The 13,451-nt window shown below is 39.9% G+C and overlaps 1 protein-coding gene across 1 annotated transcript in view; it reads right to left on the bottom strand.

Moving 5' to 3' along the window:
• LOC126465336 (sulfite oxidase-like) overlaps positions 1-13,451 on the bottom strand; it is a 140,915-nt gene that overhangs the window by 39,263 nt on the left and 88,201 nt on the right. The window contains exon 4 of the mRNA XM_050096298.1: positions 10,608-10,767. Coding sequence (XP_049952255.1) covers positions 10,608-10,767 — 160 coding nt within the window. The remainder of the gene's footprint in view (positions 1-10,607; positions 10,768-13,451) is intronic.

The following is a 13,451-nucleotide window of genomic DNA, read 5'->3' as shown; positions in this document are numbered from 1 at the left end:
ACATTATTTACCCTTTTATTTTGTTTTATGAGATTTCCTTCAGGCAGTGCGATGTTGGACTTATTTTGCTTTGGTTGATCCTGTTCTTTTTAATGTGGCTATCTGCATTTATTTTTTCAGTAGTCTTGTCAGAAACTACTGACTTTGAAAATCTATATTATTTGTTGAATTACTGATTGTACTAACATAGCTGTTAATACTACAATTTTCAGACTTGGTACCTGTAGCTTGTAAGTTATGAGAGACATGCACTTGTGCATAGACTTCAGCTATCGAACTGCTGCTTCTCTATCACACAGGGCTTGTTCAGGCCAGAGCCCACACTACTACCGGTGTTCTCTCTCCTACGGTGCTATCTGTGTTGATACTGGCTAACTTATTCTATGCGCGCTCTAACAAAGGCTGGACATGAATTTAGCTGGACAATACCTATGCTTGTCAGTACATCCTGCCAATGTTTAGATCATTCTATGTGGCACACTTGTTTTATTCAGATTGGGTGACAAAGCTAACTCCAAAAAATCTACATCAAAATGGTGAGACAGGGGGTTAAAATTGTGCAATGCGAGGTACTTCTTTCTTTATTGCATACTATTGATAGGTGTGTGTGATTGGCAGCATCACGGGTGATGGCTGAGCAACAAGCAGTGTTTCCACCACCAGGGGACCCAGCATCTTGTGATGGACTATTTAAATGCAGCTGCAGTGGGCAGCAGTAGACTCAGTTAGGGTGCAGTCAGTGACTTGCTATTAATCGACTGCGTGTAGCGAGTGCAGTGACTTCACGGCCAGTGGTACGCTTGGGTGGCAGCTACGTCGAAGACAATAATCAGTGCTAGTCCGAAGAACTAGTTGTTGTCGTTTGGCCAGTGAAAACTGCCCTGTGAAAAACTACTTCAGACAAGACAGTTGGACATTCATTTGTACTTGGCATATGAGTAATGGCCAGAAACCTGGTACGTGTGTCTATTGTTGACGAAGGCCTTAATGGTCAAAAGCCTTAATTGTGAAAGTTTTTTTGTTGTGCCTATCTGCGACTCCCCCCCATGAACCATCGACCTTGCCGTTGGTGGGGAGGCTTGCGTGCCTCAGCGATACAGATGGCTGTACCGTAGGTGCAACCACAACGGAGGGGTATCTGTTGAGAGGCCAGACAAACATGTGGTTCCTGAAGAGGGGCAGCAGCCTTTTCAGTAGTTGCAGGGGCAACAGTCTGGATGATTGACTGATCTGGCCTTGTACCAATAACCAAAACGGCCTTGCTGTTCTGGTACTGCGAACAGCTGAAAGCAAGGGGAAACTACAGCCGTATTTTTTCCCGAGGGCAAGCAGCTTTACTGTATGGTTAAATGATGATGGTGTCCTCTTGAGTAAAATATTCCGGAGGTAAAATAGTCCCCCATTCGGATCTCCGGGCGGGGACTACTCAAGAGGACGTCGCTATCAGGAGAAAGAAAACTGGCGTTCTACGGATCGGAGTGTGGAATGTCAGATCCCTTAATAGGGCAGGTAGGTTAGAAAATTTAAAAAGGGAAATGGATAGGTTAAAGTTAGATATAGTGGGAATTAGTGAAGTTCGGTGGCAGGAGGAACAAGACTTTTGGTCAGGTGATTACAGGGTTATAAATACAAAATCAAATAGGGGTAATGCAGGAGTAGGTTTAATAATGAATAAAAAAATAGGAGTGCGGGTTAGCTACTACAAACAGCATAGTGAACGCATTATTGTGGCCAAGATAGACACAAAGCCCATGCCTACTACAGTAGTACAAGTTTATATGCCAACTAGCTCTGCAGATGATGAAGAAATTGAAGAAATGTATGATGAAATCAAAGAAATTATTCAGATAGTGAAGAGAGATGAAAATTTAATAGTCATGGGTGACTCAAATTCAGTAGTAGGAAAAGGGAGAGAAGGAAACATAGTAGGTGAATATGGATTGGGGGGAAGAAATGAAAGAGGAAGCCGCCTTGTAGAATTTTGCACAGAGCATAACTTAATCATAGCTAACACTTGGTTCAAGAATCATAAAAGAAGGTTGTATACATGGAAGAAGCCTGGAGACACTGACAGGTTTCAGATAGATTATATAATGGTAAGACAGAGACTTAGGAACCAGGTTTTAAATTGTAAGACATTTCCACGGTCAGATGTGGACTCTGACCACAATCTATTGTTTATGAACTGTAGATTAAAAGTGAAGAAACTGCAAAAAGGTGGGAATTTAAGGAGATGGGACCTGGATAAACTGAAAGAACCAGAGGTTGTAGAGGGTTTCAGGGAGAGCATAAGGGAACAATTGACAGGAATGGGGGAAAGAAATACAGTAGAAGAAGAATGGGCAGGTCTGAGGGATGAAGTAGTGAAGGCAGCAGAGGATCAAGTAGGTAAAAAGACGAGGGCTAATAGAAATCCTTGGATAACAGAAGAAATATTGAATTTAACTGATGAAAGGAGAAAATATAAAAATGCAGTAAATGAGGCAGGCAAAGAGGAATACAAACGTCTCAAAAATGATATCGACAGGAAGTGCAAAATGGCTAAGCAGGGATGACTAGAGGACAAATGTAAGGATGTAGACGCTTGTCTCACTAGGGGTAAGATAGATACTGCCTACAGGAAAATTAAAGAGACCTTTGGAGAGAAGAGAACCACTTGTATGAATATCAAGAGCTCAGATGGCAACCCAGTTCTAAGCAAATAAGGGAAGGCAGAAAGGTGGAAGGAGTATATAGAGGGTTTATACAAGGGCGATGTACTTGAGGACAATATTATGGAAATGGAAGAGGATGTAGATGAAGACGAAATGGGAGATAAGATACTGCGTGAAGAGTTTGAAAGAGCACTGAAAGACCTGAGTCGAAACAAGGCCCCGGGAGTAGACAACATTCCATTAGAACTACTGATGGCCTTGGGAGAGCCATTCATGACAAAACTCTACCATCTGGTGAGGAAGATGTATGAGACAGGCGAAATACCCTGAGACTTCAAGAAGAATATAATAATTCCAATCCCAAAGAAAGCAGGTGTTGACAGATGTGAAAATTACCGAACTATCAGTTTAATAAGTCACAGCTGCAAAATACTAACGCGAATTCTTTACAGACGAATGGAAAAACTGGTAGAAGCGGACCTCGGGGAAGATCAGTTTGGATTCCGTAGAAATGTTGGAACATGTGAGGCAACACTAACCTTAAGACTTATCTTAGAAGAAAGATTAAGAAAAGGCAAACCTACATTTCTAGCATTTGTAGACTTAGAGAAAGCTTTTGACAATGTTAACTGGAATACTCTCTTTCAAATTCTGAAGGTGGCAGGGGTAAAATACAGGTAGCAAAAGGCTATTTACAATTTGTACAGAAACCAGATGGCAGTTATAAGAGTCGAGGGGCATGAAAGGGAAGCAGTGGTTGGGAAGGGAGTGAGACAGGGTTGTAGCCTCTCCACGATGTTATTCAATCTGTATATTGAGCAAGCAGTAAAGGAAACAAAAGAAAAATTTGGAGTAGGTATTAAAATCCAGGGAGAAGAAATAAAAACTTTGAGGTTCGCCGATGACATTGTAATTCTGTCAGAGACAGCAAAGGACTTGGAAGAGCAATTGAACGGAATGGACAGTGTCTTGAAAGGAGGATATAAGATGAACATCAACAAAAGCAAAACGAGGATAATGGAATGTAGTCAAATTAAATCAGGTGATGCTGAGGGAATTAGATTAGGAAATGAGACACTTAAAGTAGTAAAGGAGTTTTACTATTTAGGGAGCAAAATAACTGATGATGGTCGAAGCAGAGAGGATATAAAATGTAGACTGGCAATGGCAAGGAAATCGTTTCTGAAGAAGAGAAATTTGTTAACATCGAGTATAGATTTAAGCGTCAGGAAGACATTTCTGAAAGTATTTGTATGGAGTGTAGCCATGTATGGAAGTGAAACATGGACGATAACTAGTTTGGACATGAAGAGAATAGAAGCTTTCGAAATGTGGTGCTACAGAAGAATGCTGAAGATAAGGTGGGTAGATCACGTAACTTATGAGGAGGTATTGAATAGAATTGGGGAGAAGAGAAGTTTGTGGCACAACTTGACTAGAAGAAGGGATCGGTTGGCAGGACATGTTTTGAGGCATCAAGGGATCACAAATTTAGCATTGAAGGGCGCCGTGGAGGGTAAAAATCGTAGAGGGAGACCAAGAGATGAATACAATAAGCAGATTCAGAAGGATGTAGGTTGCAGTAGGTACTGGGAGATGAAGGAGCTTTCACAGGATAGAGTAGCATGGAGTGCTGCATCAAACCAGTCTCAGGACTGAAGACCACAACAACAACAACAAACTTCTGCGACTCAGCATCTCCACTATATGGTGAGTAGCAACTTTCCTTCTCATAACATTGTTACATTCAAATCATGTTAATATTGTATGGAAAATAATTCTATTTTCTAAAGTTTGTGCTCACACTACCATTTTTTCCTTGCACATCACAATGAATATCAAAATGAAGAACATATCTTTCTTGAAAGCAGTATACTAGGTGTATAAAAGGGCTTAATTGCTACCACAGGATGCAGGCACATGCTACATTAGCTTTGAAATACTACCTCAACACCATATGGTATGCAGCTTTGTGCTATCAATTTTTTCAACAATCTGTCTTAATAAGAGGAAGTGGGTTGGACAATCTGTAAAAACATTATTAACAACATAACACAGTCTGCATGGTTGTGTGTGTGAATGTGTGTTCACTTACCAGAAAATGAGCAAGTGCTTGAAAACTAGTACTAACTGTTTTCTATTATGCGTTTCTATATACCACACACCAATCCTCTACAGATAAGTCACTGCCTTCCCTTATTTTATGTACATTTCAATCTAGGAATTTCCATTATTGTTAATTATGGCATATACATTTTATTTTAAGTAGTCATAATTGGAAATATATGTTGCTGAAGGCAAGGGCAATGATGTTACTGATAGGAAGTCATATTTTTGTGACTATTTTGTATGACATTTACACTAATATCTACTGAAACAAGTAGTAAATGCCAGAAAAACTATTGTTTCACAATATTCTTCTTTTCTAACACCTCTCCATTAAAACTGTCCTCCACGGGTGACTATAATATAATACCGACAGTAAAATTCCAGTAAAATACATTATTAATATAAGCATTCTGTACATAACATGGGCAACATTTGTTCTGTTATGTCCTCACCCAGAGTTCTGACTGAAACTAGTAATTCAAGAATGTATAATAAAATTGCCAACAAGAATATCTAAAACATTGTATCAATATAGTTCACCTACAATAAAAGCTGTTGTATTCTGTTATTAGGATTTTATTGTCATATACAGGGTGGGGCAGAGGAAACACATGTTTTTTGAACCACTAGTATGCGGCAATGAGAGGGGGTATTGACCTCGAATGAATTTTGGCAGACTGCCCACACAATGCAGTTTCAGTCGCTATGGAGCATTGGATCATAGAGCATCATGTGTTCGTCGTCGAACAGTACTTTAAAAACAATGGTTCCGTAGTCGCAGTGCAATGTCTTTTCTGTCACAATTTTAGAGTTGGACATCGAGGTGCAGTGCCTGATCAAAATACTGTACTCATATGGGTTGCAGCATTTAGAAGTGTTTATTTTATTTATTTATTTACTTGTCATTAGCCAACATTTGTTGAAATAGACAGTTTTGACATTACATTTGATTGTGAATCAAAATTGGGAAACTATGTACATTCAGATTAAATTACATGAGGATAAAGAGCTATTCTCTACATTATAATTCCTTAACATCATAGTTACTCTCTACTACATTCCAATTCCTTAACATCATAGTTACTCTCTACTACATTCCAATTCCTTAACATCATAGTTACTCTCTACTACATTCCAATTCCTTTACATCATAGATACACTTATCAGCTGACAAGTTATGCTGCTGCTTCTTGAAGGCATCATGCAGTAGCCACCAGAAAGATCACAGGAGGTGCACATTGGCACGGCGCATCACAGACGGTAGTTGCCGCAAGTGGAGTCCCGTCCACCAGAGGGCACGCGAGAATTCGGATGTGACCTCTGCCGGCATAACAACAACAACAACAACAACAACAACTCAGGCAGCACGGGCCATGCCCAGTCAGTTATCATCGGGCATGCCTAGGACAAGTTGTTTTCTGCTAACTAATGTTTTTAGTTTCCTTAACAAAAAGACTACTCTAGATAGTCTGGTACATAACAGTTCCGTGTGGGTGTTCCATGTTAATTTCGGGTCCAGGTGGATTCCTAGAAGTCTTACAAAGTCAGACTCATTTAATTTTTCCTGTAGATTGTGCAAGAAGAAGTACATAGTTTCAGTCTTGCTACTGTTGGGTATCAGCTTGTTACTGTGGAGCCATATGGCAGACTTTTCAAGCATTACTTTTGTTTGTTTCTTCACTTCCTCCAATTTGTTATCTGAGATAATCAGGGTTGTGTTGTCAGCATATATTATTGACTTATTAAGCATGAAAGTAGGCAAGTCATTCATGTATACCAGGAAGAGAAAAGGTCCAAGCACTGAGCCTTGTGGCATGCCTCTTACAACTGGTAGGGCATTTGATTGCTGGCTATTTACTATAACTACCTGACTTCTGTTTGTCAGGTATGATCTGATTACTGCCAGTTCGTTATTTTTGACAACATAGCACTCTAGTTTATTTATTAGTATTTCATGGGATACAGTATCAAATGCTTTACTCAGATCTAGGAGTACAGCCCAAGTGATGGAATTGTTCTCGAAGCCATCAAGTATGTCTGTCACAAGAGTTTCTACTGCATTTATTGTAGACAATCCTGACCTAAAACCAAAGAGCGAGGAGGAAAAAAGATTTTGTTCAGCAAAGTAGTTGCAAAGTTGTGTTTTAATACAGCATTCTATTATCTTGGATAATATAGGTATGAGGGATATTGGATGGTAACTTTCAGGTTTGTTTTTTTCTCCTTTTTTGTAGATTGGGATAACAATAGTAGCCTTCAGGGTCTCAGGAAATATTCCAGCTGTAAAAGTACTATTGATCAGTAAAGTAAGGGGGTACCAATAATGTCAATTATTTGTTTCAAGATGGTGTTGGAGATGCCATAGAGATCTTCACTATATGAGCCATGTAGGTTTGTGGCGACTTTGTATACAGTCTGGTGGGTCACCTGTTTCCATGTAAAAGATAAGTTATTTAGGTCAGGAATGTTGTAGGTAAATCTTTCAGAAGTTGCATCATCTGGTGCAGAGGTAGCAGTAGCTTCGAACTTAGTACTGTTAACAAAAAATTCATTTAATTTTTCTGGCACTATTGGAATTTCTTGTCTGTTTTTATGCTTCCCTGCTATTTTGTTTATCACCTGCCAGGCTGCTTTGCATCTGTTGCTGGAGTTTTCAATGAAAGCATCATTGTCTCTCTGCTTTGCTGTCTGTATTTCAGTCCTATAATTCTTCCTGGCTTCTTTATACCTCTACTTCGATTCTAGGTTACCAGTTTTAGCCATTTTAAGTAGAGCAATAAGTGTGTTTCTCAGGTCATGCAGTTCAGGAGTAAACCAGCTGTGCTTCTTTTTTCTATTTTGTGCACCATCTATTTTCATCTTTTTGATTGTTTGTGGGCAACAGTTTTGAACTAAGCTCGTTAGTATGTTCATGAATACGTTAAAAGCATTATCGTTGTTATTACAATTATATACTCTGTCCCATTCAAGTTCTGATAATTTTTGCCTTAACTTTGTAATGTTGTCAGGATATAATAATCTGATCCTCTTAATGTGTTCAGGTTGCTGAGTAGGATAGTTTTCACAGTTGACCATTAGCCATAGGCTGTCATGGTCGGATAATACTGAATTTATCACTCCATACTGACACTCGTCTTTTGTCAAATTGGAGATTATGTTATCTAGGCAGGCATCTAATCTGGTTGGTTTGTTATTCATACAGTACAAGTTGTTAGACCTTAACATGTTTTGAAAGTTGGTGACAGTTGGTGTTTTTAGTCGTATGCCTATATTAATGCCACCAATGTATGCTATCTTGTGATGTCTGTATTTTACCAGCAGGTACTTATTTAAAGTCTTCATTTGGTCAACAAACTGATGAATATCAGAGCTAGGAGTGCGATAAATAGAGATTATCACTAATTTAAGTTTGGGAAGCAATAACGCAGCAATTTCAAAAAGTTGCTCTTTGCAAAAATGATCGACTTTTTGTGCTACATATTCAATGTTAGAGTTTCTCTTTATAAAAATAGCGACTACTCCACGACTACTTTTGGTTCTACAATATGAGCTTGCTAATTCAAATCCTTCTGGCACTGGCTGGGGGATGACAGTCCATAAAAAATCTTCACTGCAGCTACTCACATTCTTACTTCTGGTAGATAAGCAAGTGGCAGCTCTATTGTTCCTCGTGGCTGTTGATGTGGCTGTATCCGCAGTTCTAGCTGGTGCACTGCTGTTGTCCTCTGTTGAAGGGACTGCTGTTATTGATCTTACACAAGGTTGATACTACCCTAGTTCTCTGACTGTCTTTTGGGACTTACTTTTAATTGGTTCACTTATCAGTTTTCCTAATTTGCACGATTCAAGTGAAGTCCATGTCTGGCGAAGCATGTTCTGTCAAGTGAGCTGACATCTATTAGTTCCACATTACTGAACATCTTACACGTGCTCTTGAGTTTATCATTTATTCTACGAATTTCTTTGTTTATGGGTGAGTATTCAGGCAGGTCATGTCTGTGGCTGAAGTTCACGAGTATGATATTTGTGTTTGTTAGAAGTAATAGAAGTCTCACAAGCTGTTTAAACACGTCATTAGCTCCAGCACAGATAATTACAATTTCTTGTCCAGTATAGTTATTTTTCACTACGTTTTTCGTTGCTTCCTTGAAATCGGTGCCTGGCTTGATCATACCTGTTGCTGCCAATGACTTACTAATGCTTTTAAGTTCTTGAGAGAGTCCCTTGGCGTGGCTGTCCCCACATACATCGATTTTTGATTCGCACTTTTTCACAGTGCGTAGTTCATTTTTGTTTACCTTTTTAAGGGTCTTTTTGGGTCTTTTTCATAGATAGATTTATACTCACGCTATTGTTTGTACTTATTATCGGTTTTTTTGGCTGATTTTTCGTCATGAGAACTGTAGTAACGGTATCGTGAGTTTGTTCTTTGTTCACATCTATGGTTGGGAAAGCATTTTTGTCATTGTTGATTGCACTGTGTTTTTCCTCACACTCGAGAGCACCGAATTTGTTTGTAACACTTAATATGTGCTGGACCTGTGATGAAAAAGAAACCACCTGGTCTTCCCCGTTCAGTTTGTACTCCGGAAAGTGTAGACCGAGTGAGAATGGCAGTTCTTGCTGGTCTGAAACAATCGGCTAGACGACAGCCTGTAGCGCTGGGTACATCGTTCGCTTCACCGCATCTTATATGATGATCTGTCCGCCCCCGGTAGCTGAGTGGTCAGCGTGACAGACTGTCAATCCTAAGGGCCCGGGTTCGATTCCCGGCTGGGTTGGAGATTTTCTCCGCTCAGGGACTGGGTGTTGTGTTGTCCTAATCATCATCATTTCATCCCCATCGACGCGCAGGTCGCCGAAGTGGCGTCAACTCAAAAGACCTGCACCAGGCGAACGGTCTACCCGATGGGAGGCCCTAGCCACATGACATTTCATTTCATACATGATGATCTTAAGTTTCACCTGTATGGGATAATGATTGGCCAGCAGCTTAGTGAAGGGGATTTTGTGCAGCGCAGAGAGTTTTGTCACGTAATGGACAAAATTTTTATGGAATATGCAGATGCTGCAGGCTTCATGAGTGATGAAGCACATTTTCATGTTCAAAATCGTCAGTATTGGGCACTGGAGAACCCACATGAATTACACCAAAGACCTCTCCACAGTTTAAAAGTAACAGTGTGGTGCCGCATTTCAGAGATGGGGATTATTGGACCCTATTTTCTTGAAGAGGAAGGAACTGCAGTTACTGTGACATCAGAGCGCTACGTTAAAATGTTAAACAGCTTTCTTCATCCAGACCTTGAAAGGCATCAAGTGAAAATGAGAGAAATATGGTTTCAGCAGGACAGTGCCGCAGCTCACACGGTGAGAGCATCCATGGAAGTGCTTCGACAAATGTTCCCAGGACATGTTATTTCGAGATGTGGTGATGTTTACTGGTCCCCTCGCTCCCCGATTAGTCGATATGCGACTTCTTTTTGTGGGGATATTTAAAATCAAAAGTCTATATGAACAAGCCTTACACAATTGATGACCTGAAGAATTCCATTCGTCAGGAAATTGAAGCCATGGTGAATGAAATGTTGGAGAGAGCCATGCATAACTTTTGGGAGAGGATCCAAATTTGTATCCAGCAAGAAGGACGTCATCTCCAAGACATTATTTTTCAAACCTACCTAAAGTATGTATATTTCAAAACTGCATTAAAAAATCTATCACTTAATGCTTGTTTTTATAATTTTTATCAAACCGTATCCCAGTCATTCAATAGTGAAAAACATACGTTTCCTCTGCTCCACCCTGTACTATAACATTAATGCCTTACTATACTACACATACGAAGGTGTTATGAAGCTCTCCACTAGTAATGATAAAGGTGTCTCTGCATTGAACGGCTTCTGGCTGGATGGCTTTAAGGCTGGATGTCTCCGTGGCTCATAAGCATATGGATCACTGACACTGTCCATTGCATTGTTTTTCTCACTTTGGGAGAGATTTCCTGCAACAGAAGGCAGCTCTATTAAAACTTTAGCAATAAATGAGATTCTTTGTGAAGACAATGACAAGTATGTTTATCTAGATGCACACAACAAGTATTAGTGAAATTTTTAAAACAATGAGTTCATCACATCAATAAGAAACGTAAGATGGAATGTATATGGACACTGGTAATTACTCACCAAACAGGCACCAAGTAATGGTTAGCTCTCACATAAAGTATTTTTCTCAAATGAACACAAACACATGGGGGGGGGGGGGGGGGGGGAGAAGACAGAAAGAGGGAGGGGGTGGAGGGAGGGAGAGGAAGAGGTAGGGTGGGAGAGGGGTGGAGGGGGAGAGGGGTGGAGGGGGGGAGAGGGAGGGAGAGGGGGGAGGGAGGGAGGGAGGGAGAGAGAGAGAGAGAGAGAGAGAGAGAGAGAGAGAGAGAGAGAGAGAGAGACAGACCTGAAAACTAAGCAGTTCATCACCCTTTTTCGAAGTTGAATTGCTGCCCAGCACTTTCCTTCCTGAAAGACATACAAAATTGTAAACAGCACTATGCTAGCTTTCGGAACTATTAGTTCCTTCCTCCGGGAGGAGGGAAGGTAGGTTGGGAAAGACTAAAAATAAAGGCTAAGTCATTTAGACACCACAATGTGAGGGAGCCACCTGTATGTGAAGAAGGGGAGACAATTTTCTAAATATCATCTCTTTGATCAGTGCCTCTTCAATTTATTGAGGTGATTACATACATCAAAATTGAAAATCACCCAAAGTCATTGAACAAATATTACCCGTTTCTCTTTCAAACTTCTTTATTCTCCCAAACACAGCAGAAGCACTATACTTATAAAGTAATGTAAACTATTAAACAATGTAAAATCCAGGATGGAATGTAACAATATTATGAAAAGGAAAGCTACTACTCACCATATGGCAGAGATGCTGAGTCGCAAAAAAGAACAACAAAAAGACTCTCACTATTAAAGCTTTCAGCCATGAAGGCCTTCGCCAACAACAGACCACACACACACACACACACACACACACACACACACACACACACACACACACACACACAACAAATGTGTGGTTCCTGAACAGAGGCAGCACCAATTTCAGTAGTTGCAGCAGTAATAATGTTGATGATTCAATGATCTGGCCTTGTAAAATCAACAAAAATGGCTTGCTGTGTTGGTACTACAAATGGCTGAAAGCAAGGAGAAACTACAGTTGTAATTCTTCCCAAGGATATGCACCTCTACTGTATGGTTAAATGATGATGGCTTCCTCTTTGGTAAAATATTCCAGAGGGAAAGTAGTCCCGAAACAAATTAGGCATTCTACGGATCAGTGTGTGGAATGTTAGATCCCTTAATCAGGCAGGTAGTGTAGAAAATTTAAAAAGAGGTTGAGATGTAGTGGGATAGTGAAGTTCCATGGCAAGAGGAACAGGACTTCTGGTCAGGACAATATATGATTACAAATACAAAATCAAATAGGGGTACAGCAGGAGTGAGTTTCATACTAGCCAAGAAAGTAGGAATGCAGGTATGCTACGAGTACTATGAACAACATAGTGAACACATTGTCATTGCCAAAATAGATATGAACACCACGCCTACCACAGTAGTACAAATTTATATGCCAACTAGCTCCACAGATGATGAAGAGATTGAAGAAATGTATGATGAGATAAAAGAAATTATTCAAATAGTTAAGGGAGACAAAAACTTATTAGTGATAGGGGACTAGAATTTGATAGTAGTAAAAGGAATGAAAGAGGAAGGCACCTGGTAGAATTTTGCACAGAGCATAATTTAATCGTTGCCAACACTTGGTTTAAGAATCGTAAAAGGAGGCTGTACACATGGAAGAGACCTAGAGACACCAGAAGGTTTCAGATTGATTATATAATGGTAAGATAGAGACTCAGAAACCAGGTTTTACTTTGTAAAACATTTCCAGGGGCAGATGTAGACTCTGACCACAATTTATTGATTATGAAGTGTAGATTAAAACTGAATAAATTGGGAGAAGGTTAGAAATTTAGGAGATGACACCTGGCTAAGTTGAAAGAATCAGAGACAGCTGAGAATTTCAGAGAGGCCATTACACAATGGTTGACTAGAGCAGGGGAAATGAATACAGTAGAAGATGAATCAGTTTCTTTAAGAGGTGAAATAATGAAGGCAGTAGAGGATCAAATAGATAAAAATACAAGGTCTAGTAGAAATCCTTGGATAACACAAGGGATATTGAATTTAACTGATGAAGGAGAAAATATAAAAATGCAGAAAATGAAACAGGTGAAAGGGAATGCAAACGTTTACAAAAATGAAATTGACAGGAAGAGCACACAGGCTAATCAGGAATGGCTAGAGGACAAATGTAAGGATTTAGAAGCATATTTCCCTAGGGCAAAGACAGAGCACATCTACAGGAAAATTAAAGAGGCCTTTGGAAAAAAGAGAAGCAGCTGTATGAATATCAAGAGCTCAGATGGAAAACCAGTCCTAAGCAGAAAAGGGAAAGCTGCTTGGTGGAAGGAGTATATAGAGGGTCTGTACAAGGGACACAAAATTGAAGGCAGTATTACAGAAAGGGAAGTAAACATAAATGAAGATGAGATGGGAGATATGATTCTGCGAGAAGCATTTGACAGAGCTCTGACAGATCCAAGTTGAAACAAGGCTCCAGGAG

This window comes from Schistocerca serialis, chromosome 1 (assembly GCF_023864345.2).
Source record: "Schistocerca serialis cubense isolate TAMUIC-IGC-003099 chromosome 1, iqSchSeri2.2, whole genome shotgun sequence".
NCBI lineage: Eukaryota > Metazoa > Arthropoda > Insecta > Orthoptera > Acrididae > Schistocerca > Schistocerca serialis.
Note: the sequence above shows the minus strand (reverse complement) of the source record. Positions and strands in the feature narration are given on the sequence as shown.